General features: G+C 35.6%; 2 protein-coding genes across 3 annotated transcripts; one reads left to right on the top strand and one right to left on the bottom strand.

Moving 5' to 3' along the window:
• Nucleotides 1-3174: 3174 nt before the first annotated feature.
• Nucleotides 3175-5137, top strand: lyrm7 (LYR motif containing 7). The gene is made up of 5 exons (XM_079410954.1): nt 3175-3257; nt 3472-3544; nt 3815-3885; nt 4000-4081; nt 4506-5137. Exons 1-5 carry the CDS (start codon nt 3240-3242, stop codon nt 4574-4576), a joined length of 315 nt encoding a protein of 104 aa, XP_079267080.1. The 5' UTR covers nt 3175-3239; the 3' UTR covers nt 4577-5137.
• A 1286-nt stretch (nt 5138-6423) lies between these two features.
• On the bottom strand, nt 6424-12880 carry LOC306865644 (S-adenosylmethionine synthase-like). Of its 2 annotated transcripts, none has more exons than XR_013783884.1 (9): nt 12734-12879; nt 12448-12525; nt 12144-12266; nt 11348-11460; nt 10386-10529; nt 10027-10245; nt 8417-8599; nt 6920-7153; nt 6424-6843 (listed from the first exon to the last, which is right to left on the bottom strand). XR_013783884.1 is itself a non-coding variant. In XM_079410372.1 (9 exons), the coding sequence occupies exons 1-9, from the start codon at nt 12807-12809 to the stop codon at nt 6741-6743; spliced, it is 1173 nt and encodes a 390-aa protein (XP_079266498.1). In that variant the 5' UTR covers nt 12810-12880; the 3' UTR covers nt 6424-6740. The 2 variants fall into 2 exon arrangements, 1 of the variants encoding a protein (XP_079266498.1); XM_079410372.1 differs by having other exon boundaries at nt 6920-7053; nt 12734-12880.
• Nucleotides 12881-13041: the final 161 nt, after the last annotated feature.

Genomic DNA, 13041 nt, shown 5'->3' with positions numbered 1-13041 from the left:
TCATGAATCATGATTCGAACTCGAGCCTCAGTAGTTCCAGAGAACACCGCTGGCGGCAGTAATGCGCTGCTGAGGCTGAAATAACACCGAAGAAGAGTCCTTCTGTCCACGTGCGAAGACCCGAGCGGCATGAGTTTCGAGGGCTGCCTGCAACAAGGTATGTTTTAGGCATTTATAAGTCAAATGTGGAGAACGTTTTAGTACTAGCTTTTACAGCCTGATTTTAGTTTAGATTAATCCAACTAATTTATCTTTTATATGGAAAGACTGAAGATTGGAACTGACCCAATGATTAAACACACTACCCATCTGACCCTGAACTCAGGGGAACGATTATTTACTCTTATATGAGGGTCAATGTAACGCGTGGTCCTGATTCTGCTGAAAGTTTAGCTGTTGCTGTAACATTTCCTTCTTCCTTGTTCTTTCATTTCAGACAAAGACTCGCCTGGACAGGATTCATCTCAGCATGTGTTCTGCTTGTGAATAATGTGATTTGGTGAATAAAATGTTCTTGTTTGTGTTTTGAGACTTATAGCTCTGTTCTGTGGAATGCAATACATTTGGTTTTATACAGTCTTTTTGTGATTGAGTTACACAGATGCTGCAATCATAGAAGACTTGCAAATAACGACTAGTTTAAAATGCAGGCAGACACACACACACACAGACAGACAGACAGACACACACACACACACACACAAGCAGACAGACAGACACACACACACACGCAGACAGACACACACACACACACACACAAGCAGACAGACAGACAGACACACACACTCCGGCTGATGTTGAAGCTACATTCATGTTCTGGGTTACATTGAATATATTTTCAAAAAGCACTAAACTAAATCTGTGTGCTTGTTAAAGATTAATTTAGGCATTACAGAATTGTATACGTGTTTATAAATCTGCAACATTAAATTTGAAAGTAAGTAATGAAGGTGGGACCGATGGAATAGAGTAATAAACAGGATCTGAATGAGTGCGATGCATCTTAAAATAGACAGAAACCGTTCAATATAAAAAAAAAGGAGCTAACCAATATGGTGCGGTTGCATTGTGCATCCTATATATGCATGCATATATATATATATAAAGTGCTGCCAAAATTAGCGCGTTAACGCAGGCGATTGAGTTTTTCACTTAGGTGGGATTAATCGTGATTAATTTCAGAAAAAAATGTGCAATTAATTGGTTAATTTTTTTTAATAGATTGACAGCACTTAATATGGTGCATCCATCAACCTCCTTCAACCCTCTTAGCTACAAAAAACTATCGAATACAGATTTTTCGGTAACACTTTACAATAAGGTTTATTAGTAAACTTAAACTAAGAATGAACAATACTTCTACAGCATTTATTAATGTTAATTTCAGCATTTACTAATGCATTATTAAGGTCACAGTTGTGTTCGTTAACATTAGGTAACATTATTAATTGTTTGTTAATGTCAGTTAATACATTAATGTTAACAGATGATAAATGAATACCATAATAAGCAATACAAAACCAACTAACAAGCTGCTTCTTAGAGATTGTTTTTCAGTTTGATTCTGATGTTTATGATTCTGATACTCAACTATATATCTCAACAAGACCAGATGAAACTTCTCAACTATCTAAGCTAATAGATTGTGTAAAAAATGGAAAAGATTGGATGACCAATAATTTCCTCCTATTAAATTCAGATAAGACAGAGATATAGAAATAAAAAATTTTTATTTCTATGCACTTTCAATGTTCATTGCACTAGTGTTTATATATCTTAATGTATAGCTTATTCATATCCATTTGTAATTATATTCATAGTTTTTGCTCATAGTGTACATACATTTACTGTACAATCCATCTGTATAGCATGTTCATATCACCCATCTGTATATCATACTGATAGTATTTAAAAATTTGTAAATTATGTCCATAGTACTACTGCCTTATCTGTATATTCTGTACATATGTAACTATTGTAGACACTGTATATCCTGCACCTCTGCTTATTGCACTTCTGGTTAGATGCTAACTGCATTTCGTTGCCCTGTACCTTACATGTGCAATGACAATAAAGTTGAATCTAATCTAATCTAATCTAATATTACTTATTGGACCAAAAAACAGTACACAGAATCTCTTGGATTATAATTTGCAACTAGACGGATGCACTGTCACGTCCTCTAAAGTAAAAAATCTGGGTGTTATATTAGACAGCAACTTGTCCTTTGAAAATCATATTTCCCAGCATTCTTCCATCTCAGGAACATTGCCAAGCTTCGAAGCATGCTACCTGTTTCTGATGCAGAAAAGCTAGTTCATGCATTCATGACCTCTAGACTGGACTATTGTAATGCACTGCTAGCTGGTTGTCCTGCATCTTCATTAAACAAGCTACAGATAGTCCAAAATGCAGCGGCTAGAGTTCTTACCAGGGCAAGAAAATATGATCATATTACTCCAATTTTACAGTCTCTGCATTGGCTACCTATTAAGTTCTGTATCATTTACAGAATATTATTACTTGCTTATAAAGCCCTAAATGGTTTAGCACCTGCGTATCTAACTTGTCTTCTACCACGCTACAATCCAGCACGCTCCCTAAGGTCGCAAAACTCTGGACTTTTGGTAGTACCTAGGATAGCAAAGTCCACTAAAGGAGGTAGAGCTTTTTCACATTTGGCTCCCAAACTCTGGAATAGCCTTCCTGATAACGTTCGGGGTTCAGACACACTCTCTCTGTTTAAATCTAGATTAAAGACACATCTCTTTAGCCAAGCATTCACATAATGCATCTTATAATCTTGTACTGCAGTTATATCTGATCAAATGTACATTATTATTCTTTAGCTTGGGTTGAACAATTAATTTTTGCTTAGATGGAACAGCAGCTACGCTAATTATGTCTCTATTTGTTTCTCTGTTGATTAACATCCCGTGGTAACTAGGAATGACAGAAGCTTCAGTCTGGATCCAACCCTTAAATGATCTGAGAAAATATAATGCCAACCCCTCAGAGGACCTCAGAGGATGCCAACGCTCAGACAACATACAGAATTACCACATTTTGCCATAAGTTAAATATATTAAGGTTCTGCAATATATAAATGTATGGTAAAAAGCGCTATACAAATAAACTTGAACTTCTGGCTAATGACCGCGCTCGTCCTCCGGTGCAGCAGGCGGCGCTGCGCAGCAACACAAACACAAACAGCAGCAGCAGAGCGAGACTCCTGCAGGATGGGGACACGCTTGAAGGTGAGAGACAACAGCAATTTACAATATTGATGTTTTCTTACATTATTTTTAACAGTTTGTGTATATGCTGTGTTTATTTTCAAACTCTGTAAATGCAATTGCCGTTATAAAATAGTCTAAATAGACGGCTTAATAAGAGCAAAGTGTCATTGCGTTATAACATCATTGTTTATAGTCATTTATCTTTGCAGTTTCTTAATATTTTTATTCAAAGGTGCTGCGGGTCTTCAAAGATCTGCATAAGACAAGAAGACATGTTTTTAAAGATGATGACAGAGCTCTGACAGGTATCAATACTTCCGAGAAATATCTACTTCAATTATTTGCATATCAGTTCTCAACATTTGTTGTTTATTTATTTATTTGTTTGTGTTTTATTATTATTTATATATTAGTGTTGATGCTTTTGTTTGGAATGTTACTTTTAAGCAAAATGTAATTTCTGTCCTGTGTTTGTATGTTTTTGTTCTGGAAAAATTCAGATTTATTATTATTATTGCTGGTTTTGTCTTAGTTAAAGTCTCACACAAGTTTATTTGACTCTTCTGGGCATGAAGCTGCCAGGTTAAAAATAAATGAAGAATTCAAGAAAAACAAGAATGAGACGTCAGAGGAAAATATTAAAGAGGTAAGTCGTGTGACTGCACAGATGAATCCTGTGATGTGATTAAACTAGATATTGAGATGGCATCTGCTCTTGGAGGCTTCTAGGCAACAATATCTATGAACCTCATTCTTTCAGATGCTCAAAATGGCCCGAGCGGTTGAGACCATCCTTCGTGAAAATGTGGTACAGGGAGAGCATGTGGAGGAAAATAAAATCTGTAAGTGAAATCAAAAATATGATCGCATGCCATCCCACAACCAAAAGATAAAATAAGCATATTTTTAGCCCGTAAGAGTTTTTCAATTTATTTATTAAATAGTGACACACTTTAAGCATAAGTTTCCTCCCAGATTCTCATTACTGCATTTCTTCATGTTACTGTAATACAGTACTTCGAAGTGTTGATAATACAAAGCATTGTGTGCTTCATTTAAAGAACATATTGGTGTGTTCCCTTTGATATATATCTCTTACATTTTCTATAAAAGGCCTTACCTTCATAAAGCCTGGAGAAACCCTGCATCCATTTTTTCACACTGGCATAATAAGAACAATGTGTTTCTTTTTATTTAAGGTTGATGTAAGACTGAACATCTTGAGTTTCCCCAGGCTAATGACTGATGTTTGTATTGTGTTTGTAGTGTTACGGCCCCGCCAGAGTCTCCTGCTGGACAATGTGCCTTACTCTGATACGCCCAGAAACAAGACCTGACCCTGATTCACCATCACTGATACGGCTCATTTCTCTCCAGCGGCTCTCAAAGAACAAGACACATTAGTGCAGCAAGCCCAATAATCACCCATTTGCCATTTGCACTGTAATATCACACAGTGACCATAATAACATAACTTTAATAACTTGTACAGGATGTTGGTTCAGCGATCATGTGATTGTGTTCATTTAAATGCAGTCAGTTGCCACATTGTAATTAGTATTTGTTTGGGTACGTGTTGAATAAATTGTAAAAACATGTCTATTTCAGTTCTGTTGTTTGTTGATGGGTCTCTTGGTATCACGGTTGAGTTTTGAATGTATGGCTGATAACAGATTAGCTCAAACAGCACAGTATGATGCTAAAACAACAGCAAAACCAGAACGCTTGGGCTGATATCTGAGTACACTTCATTACGAGCCGCATATCAAGTTTCATTTTGCCTGTTCAACTGTAATGATGCATCTCAAATTATAGAATTTTAGTTTTTGTACATAAACTCACAATGTTGTATGCTATTGTGTCCAGTTCTGTAGAGGCATTTAAAGAGCCTAGAACTTAAAGAATAATAATAATAAAAATTTAAAGATATTGTCAAACTTCTAATTCATCTAAAAATCAACTAATCTTAACACATTTAATAGTTCTCTCCCATTTGTGCCACTAAGACTTTAAAAATGAGGAATGTGCCACATGTCTAAAAACATTTAGACATTATATGTATATATATATATATATATATATATTAGTGCTGTCAAACAATTAATCACATCCAAAATAAAAGTTTTTGTTTACATATACACACTCACCTAAAGGATTATTAGGAACACCTGTTCAATTTCTCATTAATGCAATTATCTAATCAACCAATCACATGGCAGTTGCTTCCATACATTTAGGGGTGTGGTCCTGGTCAAGACAATCTCCTGAACTCCAAACTGAATGTCAGAATGGGAAAGAAAGGTGATTTAAGCAATTTTGAGCGTGGCATGGTTGTTGGTGCCAGACGGGCCGGTCTGAGTATTTCACAATCTGCTCAGTTACTGGGATTTTCACGCACAACCATTTCTGGGGTTTACAAAGAATGGTGTGAAAAGGGAAAGACATCCAGTATGCGGCAGTCCTGTGGGCGAAAATGCCTTGTTGATGCTAGAGGTCAGAGGAGAATGGGCCGACTGATTCAAGCTGATAGAAGAACAGCTTTGACTGAAATAACCACTCGTTACAACCGAGGTATGCAGCAAAGCATTTGTGAAGCCACAACACGCACAACCTTGAGGCGGATGGGCTACAACAGCAGAAGACCCCACCGGGTACCACTCATCTCCACTACAAATAGGAAAAAGAGGCTACAATTTGCACAAGCTCACCAAAATTGGACGGTTGAAGACTGGAAAAATGTTGCCTGGTCTGATGAGTCTCGATTTCTGTTGAGACATTCAGATGGTAGGGTCAGAATTTGGCGTAAACAGAATGAGAACATGGATCCATCATGCCTTGTTACCACTGTGCAGGCTGGTGGTGGTGGTGTAATCGTGTGGGGGATGTTTTCTTGGCACACTTTAGGCCCCTTAGTGCCAATTGGGCATCGTTTAAATGCCACGGCCTACCTGAGCATTGTTTCTGACCATGTCCATCCCTTTTTGACCACCATGTACCCATCCTCTGATGGCTACTTCCAGCAGGATAATGCACCATGTCCCAAAGCTCGAATCATTTCAAATTGGTTTCTTGAACATGGAAAATTGGAAATGGAAATTCTTGAACACACACAAACTTTTAAGTAAAACCAAATAAAGAAGTGGTTATACATGTTGAATACTTTTTAAAATAAGTAGACTCTGGTGCTGGTAAACATGAATAGTGTTATTAATTGACACTTGTTTTTGATAGACATGAATTAAAAAGGAAAATAATGTAATAAAGACTGTAGCATAATCAAGGTAGTCATTAAAATGAGTTTTAGCTTTCACAGTCATCATACGATGCATAAGATACAGTAATAAAAAAATCACATTTTTCACATAATTCAGCAACTGTAACTGAATTCTGTTAATTCATATTAATGATGCTTCATTCTAATTTCTTGTCTTGAGGAATATGAACTAATCGTTAAAGCATTCACACAAACAGTCATAACCATTTTGTAATTCTTGGTCTCTATCAGAAGACGAGCTTCTTCGGCTTTTCCCAGGGAAGTTCCTCTCGCCCGAAGTGTCCGTAGCAGGCTGTTTTCTGGTAGATCGGTTTCTTCAGATCAAGCTCCCTGCAGGATGAAATTACAATGTTGTTCATAAACAGTTAAGTGCTACGTTTTCCTGAGGTCCTCCTGAACTACTTACTTGACGATGACTCCAGGCCTCAGGTCAAAATTGTTCTTAACAATCTCTAGAAGTTCGTCCTCGTCTCTCGCCGACGTGCCATAATGAAAAACAGACACTGACAAAGGGTGACTAATGCCAATAGCATATGAGATCTGTAACGAAAGCACAGTATTAACTATACAATCTTATTCACTCACTCACTCGTGTGCTGTTGCCCTGCAAACTTTCACAATGAAATCCAGTCGAACAAACCTGGAATTGCACATAATGACACAATTAATGAATTTATTTATAATAGGATACAGGGGGCTAAAGACACACCTTAAGAAAAAATGAGCTATTCACTGCACCTAAAATGGATAATTGCGGGAAAAAATCTATACGTTTGTATTGAACATTAATGGAGCTACAGATTTTGTGTGAAAATAAATCATTCAAGTTGTTTATTTTGTTTAAAAATCTTATAAATGTATGAGGAGGCAAACAGGGCCTTTTACCCCACACACAGTATTGATACAAATACTAAAGCTAAAATAATGGTTTTTAATAATGTTAATACTTGTTCAAAACAATAATTTTAGCAAACTTTGTACTATTTTCTGCTTATTTTTAAAAATAAAAAAAAAAATCAAATTTTTTGTTCAATAAATATACTGTCATTCAAATGTTGATATAAAAAAATACATTTTAAAATACAGAAACAAAATGATTTTAATAAGTAAAGATTCTGAAAGCATTGAAGGAGATCCCATAATAATTTAATATAAATGTACAGTAGTAACAACAAATTATATTTTAATATATATGATTAATATCATGTTTTTAAATATGGTGGCTTCATTCTAAACATGGTGATTATCTCTGATATGGACACCCAACATAATATATGATATTTACCTTCTGAATCTAACCATGTCAACAAATGGAAAAGTCAGCGATTTATTAATTATCATGTTAATTACTGTGCGCCTTTAGCCCGGCAGCAAGGGCGCTTTTTACCCCAAATACCATACTTTTACATATTGTTTTGATATTTATAAACTGTTGCTTCTTAAACAAAACTGAAAATTGTTAAGACTTTTGTCTCATTTGCTACTTAAATCTGCAAAATTTAAAAAAAACATAAAATATTAGATCAAGTAAGCACAGAATCAACTTCGCGTCAAATATTCCAGTAGCCCCTCACTGCAGAACAAAGATCCAGCGGGCGGGGGTGGAGACGGGTACGTTTAGGGATCAGGGGGTGGAGACAGGTAGGTGTAGGACAATGTAAGGTGGGAGGAGTTGGATCTAGATCTAACCACGCCCCCTGGATCTTGTGTTCTTCAGTGAGGACCATCTCAAATATTCACCTGCATCTTGAAAAGCGGATGCTTTGGAAAGTGCCACGCCACGTTTTTGTGCCATCTAGTGGTTTAGATGAAAATAATATTGACGGCGCTTTTAGCCCCGTTGTACCCTACAATTTATGTTTTAATTGAATGTTTATCTGATTTCTGACAGCAGAAGTCTCACCTGAACCAGAACTCTGCGGCACAGTTTGGCTTTGACGAGAGACTTGGCCACCCAGCGAGCGGCGTAAGCGCCGGAGCGATCCACTTTAGAGTAGTCTTTCCCGGAGAAGGCCCCGCCTCCGTGACCGCCCCAGCCGCCGTAGGTGTCCACGATGATCTTCCTGCCGGTCAGACCGGCGTCTCCCTGCAGCAGCAGCAGCATTCACTTACACAGCAGACTTCAGCTCACTTTCAAAAAGAGTAGGCTACTAGTGGAATATACTTTAATATATTATTATATATATTTAATATATAATATATATATGTTTAATATATTAATATACTTTAGTGCAAACCGGCTGTACTATTTTTGGACATTTAAATGCAATTAAATGAAAATGTATTATAGTTTAATTAAGAAGGACATAAGTACATATCTATTTGTAATTTCATAATTACTCCTATTGTCTTTGAAATATGGGAAAAGTGAAATGCTGAATTTACTGACAAGCATTTATGTTAAACTAAAATATACTTCAATGTCATTGCTGTTGAAACTTATATGGCATGTATTTAAATATTTTAAAACATATTTATATAAAGTGTACATAAAAACAGTCATGAAAGTCTCTCTTTAAGTGCACTTAAGTGGCCTTCTACTTAATATTATATTATCTGTGAAACAGTTATTAGTGTGAACTAAAATCTAAAATCATTTTAAAAAGTACTCAAAATAAAATAAATGTAAAAAAAGAAAAAAAGACAACTTACACTTAATTTAGTATTTCAGGAACTTGCCAATGCAACATTTCTCCTTTTCATTTAGTTCAAGTAATAAATAGTAAAGAAATTAAAGATTATTTAGAAACGAAATAATCCAAAAATTAATTAATAAATATCATATAGACATATAAAAAAAACCCATACAATTAACAAAAACACATCGAAATCAAAACGTTAAACTACAATTAAAGAGAAAACAGAATATATATAAAAATTAAGTGTAATTCAAATATTAATAAAAAACTATAATAGTACATAAGTGGCACAAGAATAAAGGTCGTTCCACACCAAATCCGACATTTTCGCACGTTAAAAAATTAATACGACCTGGCGATGTGTTAATCACATTTACACACTGCCTCCGAAACTTTCATCTGTCATAAAAAAAATCAGATCGGGTTCGATTTTCTGTGTTTTCGCATCCATAGCAAGCATTTTGATAGGAAAGGATGACGAATACGAAAACGCAAAAATTATATATTTTTTATATATATGTTTTTAAATATGTACATATTTTTAAAAGTACACTGGCAGTGCACATTCAAAACTTTTCTCCCAAGAAAACACTTCTTTGAGGAATAAAGCCATACTGTTTACAGTCGCATTGACTGTCAATGATTTTATCGTTCAGCAGCTGGAAAGAATAATAGTTAACAGTATGGGAAAAAATACTGTGGAAGTCCACATTCTTCAAAATATCTTCTTTTGTGTTCAACAGAAGAAAGAAACTCATACAGGTTTGGAACGACGTGAGGGTGAATGAATGATGACAGAAGGTTCATTTTTGGGTGACCTGTCCCTTTAACACTGATGCTTGCCACTGGCAAGCCAGATTTTGGGGCTACTTACTTGTGGACCACCTGCCAGAAACTTCCCACTGGGCAGCAGGTGATAAATAGTCTTGTCATCCAGGTATTTGGCAGGGATGACGGCCTTTACCACCTTCTCCATCAGATTGAGACGTATATCTGCGAGTGTGACGTCAGGGCTGTGCTGAACTGAGATGACTAGGGTATGGACACGCAGAGGCTCCATAGCACCCATATTATCACGGTACTCCACGGTCACCTGCACTCGTTAATAATTGAAGACATCAACATTATCTGCTGTGTTTGCCCTATTAGTGTACTGTACAGAGATAACTATACGTGCGGGTTTAATTGTTGTTCACTTCCGTAAACACCTGTCATTTCAAAGAAAGCTTTCACCTGTGTTTTTGAATCTGGAAGAATCCAAGGACAGACTCCCGTCTTTGAGAGTTCCTTCATTTTAGCGTTGAGTTTGTGAGCTAGCAGGATGGTTAGCGGCATACACTCCTCTGTCTCATCAGTGGCGTAGCCAAACATCAAACCCTGTGGAGAAATATGGCAAATTATTCAACGTAAATTATTTCAATTTGGCACAACTATTCAAGATATATTTAAAGGTGCTTTAAAAAAACTAACAGATTTATTTTATAATGATATTATTATTATTATTATAAATATTATTACTATTAAATAGATCATATATACTTAATAATTAGAGCTGTCAAACGATTAATCGCATCCAAAATAAGTTTTTGTTTACATAATATATGTGTGTGTGCTGTGCATATTTAATATGTATATATAAATACACACACATGCATGTATATATTTAAGAGAAATATGTTATGTTTATATATGAAATATATTTATATATAAAATCCAATAATATAAATATATACATGTAAATATTTTCTAAATATATACTGAATGTGTGTGTATTTATATATACATAATAAATAAACACAGAACACACATATATTATGTAAACAAAAACTTATTTTGGATGCGATTAATCGTTTGACAGCACTATCAATAATATTAAATATATGTTATTATTAATTATTTTAGGGTTCAAATATTTGCTGTTGGCTGTTTTAGATTCTCAAACTAAAGTCATGAATGCATGAAGTGTTTTTGTATTCATGATTTTAGATTGAGAATGCATTTTTTTGTATTGTTTATTAACCTAAGTCAAATTTAATTATTATATCCCCAAATCTTGGGATTTGAATGTTGTAATGGATGCTATTTCCCTGCCTAGAGTCACACAGCACTTTTATCATGATTATAAGTTTGCAAAACATATTTGTAACATAAAAGCAAAAGACAAGGCAACATATTGTTCGTCAGAATGTCTTGACCTGATCTCCAGCACCGATGTCCTCCATATCTCGGCCTTCAAACACACAGTCGCTGATCTCAGAGCACTGCGGCTGCAGAGACACCAGCACATTACACGTCTTATAGTCAAAGCCTGGAGAGATCACATGAGACCAGCACTCAATCAAGCAAGAATGCTTTAAATTGATATAAAGTTACTAGTGGTTGACCGATATATCAGTATCTGCCGTACCGATATCTGGCACTTTTCAAATATCGGCGTCGGCCGATAAATTTTTCTGTTTGGCCGATGTGTTCAAGGTGGGGCAAACATTATAATACTTTCTTGTTTGCCTTCAGGATTCAGCAAATGCGCATTTATATTATTTAAACAAATCTTTGAATGACTAATTAACATTTAATTTCACAAACCTTGCAGACTAGTCCTGCATGATCATGATCTCTGCATGATTATTAAATAAATTAATAAATTATATCGGCTTTATATCGGCATCCATGCTTTCCAAGATATCGGCATCAGCTGTCAAAAAAAACAATATCGGTCAACCACTAAAAGTAACAGTAAAGACATTTATATTGTTACAAAAAAAGTTCAATTTCAAACAAATGCAGTTCTTTTGAACTTTCTATTCATAAAGAAACTTATCACAGTTTCCACAAAAATATGAAGCAGCACAACTGTTTTCAATATTAACATAATAATAAATGTTTCTTGAGCAGCATATTAGATTTCTGAAGGATAGTGTGACACTGAAAACTGCTGAAAATTAATCTCAATTATGTTTTAAATGTTATATTATGTGTGTTTGTAGATACCCTTTGATGAATCATCATATCCGATACTCTTGACAGTGTCTCTAACCACTTTCTGAAGATCCACCACAGCCTTGGATGTCACTTCACCACACAGAAGGATCATACCAGTCTTTGACACACACTCTGCTCCAGAAACGGGAAAATACACAACCATAAAAAGGAATGGGGATGTCTTAAAAAGAAAGTGCAAGCTGCCCAGCTAAACACCATTACATCTTAGATCCATATTTGTAAAAACAAGCATTTCAAGTCATCATAATGTCATTTATGAACATCTGAAATCTCATGGATCATTATAACCTACCACACGCCACTTTGGAGTCTGGGTCCTGTGCCAGGTAAGCATCCAGAACAGCATCACTGATCTGATCACACATTTTATCTGTCAGGAATTAAACCACATTAGTATCAATATTTTGTTTGAAGGTGTGATTGATTGATTATTCATTGAGCGATCATGACCCAAGGGCATGTACAGACATGCAGCCTACAGACACTGAGGATGTTTATCTCCACACTACACGTAGCATTGATACTAATAACTGTAATAAATGTAAAGTTCACTAATATATTACATGTTTCATATTTACCAGAATGTCCTTCTCCTACAGACTCAGATGTGAAAAGGAAAGTTTTTCCTGGTTTGTTATAGCCAGAGGGATTCATGATGCACAAAACTACAGCTTTACATAAACGTCAAGTGTGAGTTTTACAGCTAGTCTGACTCTTTAAGTGTGAAGAACTGTAGTGGGCGTGGCTACAGAGTTAGTATTTATTTTAACCAATCACAAGCGACGCTTTTGTCAGGCAGAGACATAAATAGAGAGACGACCTTTAAAACATAACCCCCTGTCCTGTAAAAGCGTCCTCGTGCCAAATGAGAGTCAATTAAAACCTT

Source organism: Barbus barbus (genome assembly GCF_936440315.1).
Source record: "Barbus barbus genome assembly, chromosome: 47".
Classification (NCBI taxonomy): domain Eukaryota; kingdom Metazoa; phylum Chordata; class Actinopteri; order Cypriniformes; family Cyprinidae; genus Barbus; species Barbus barbus.
Note: the sequence above shows the minus strand (reverse complement) of the source record. Positions and strands in the feature narration are given on the sequence as shown.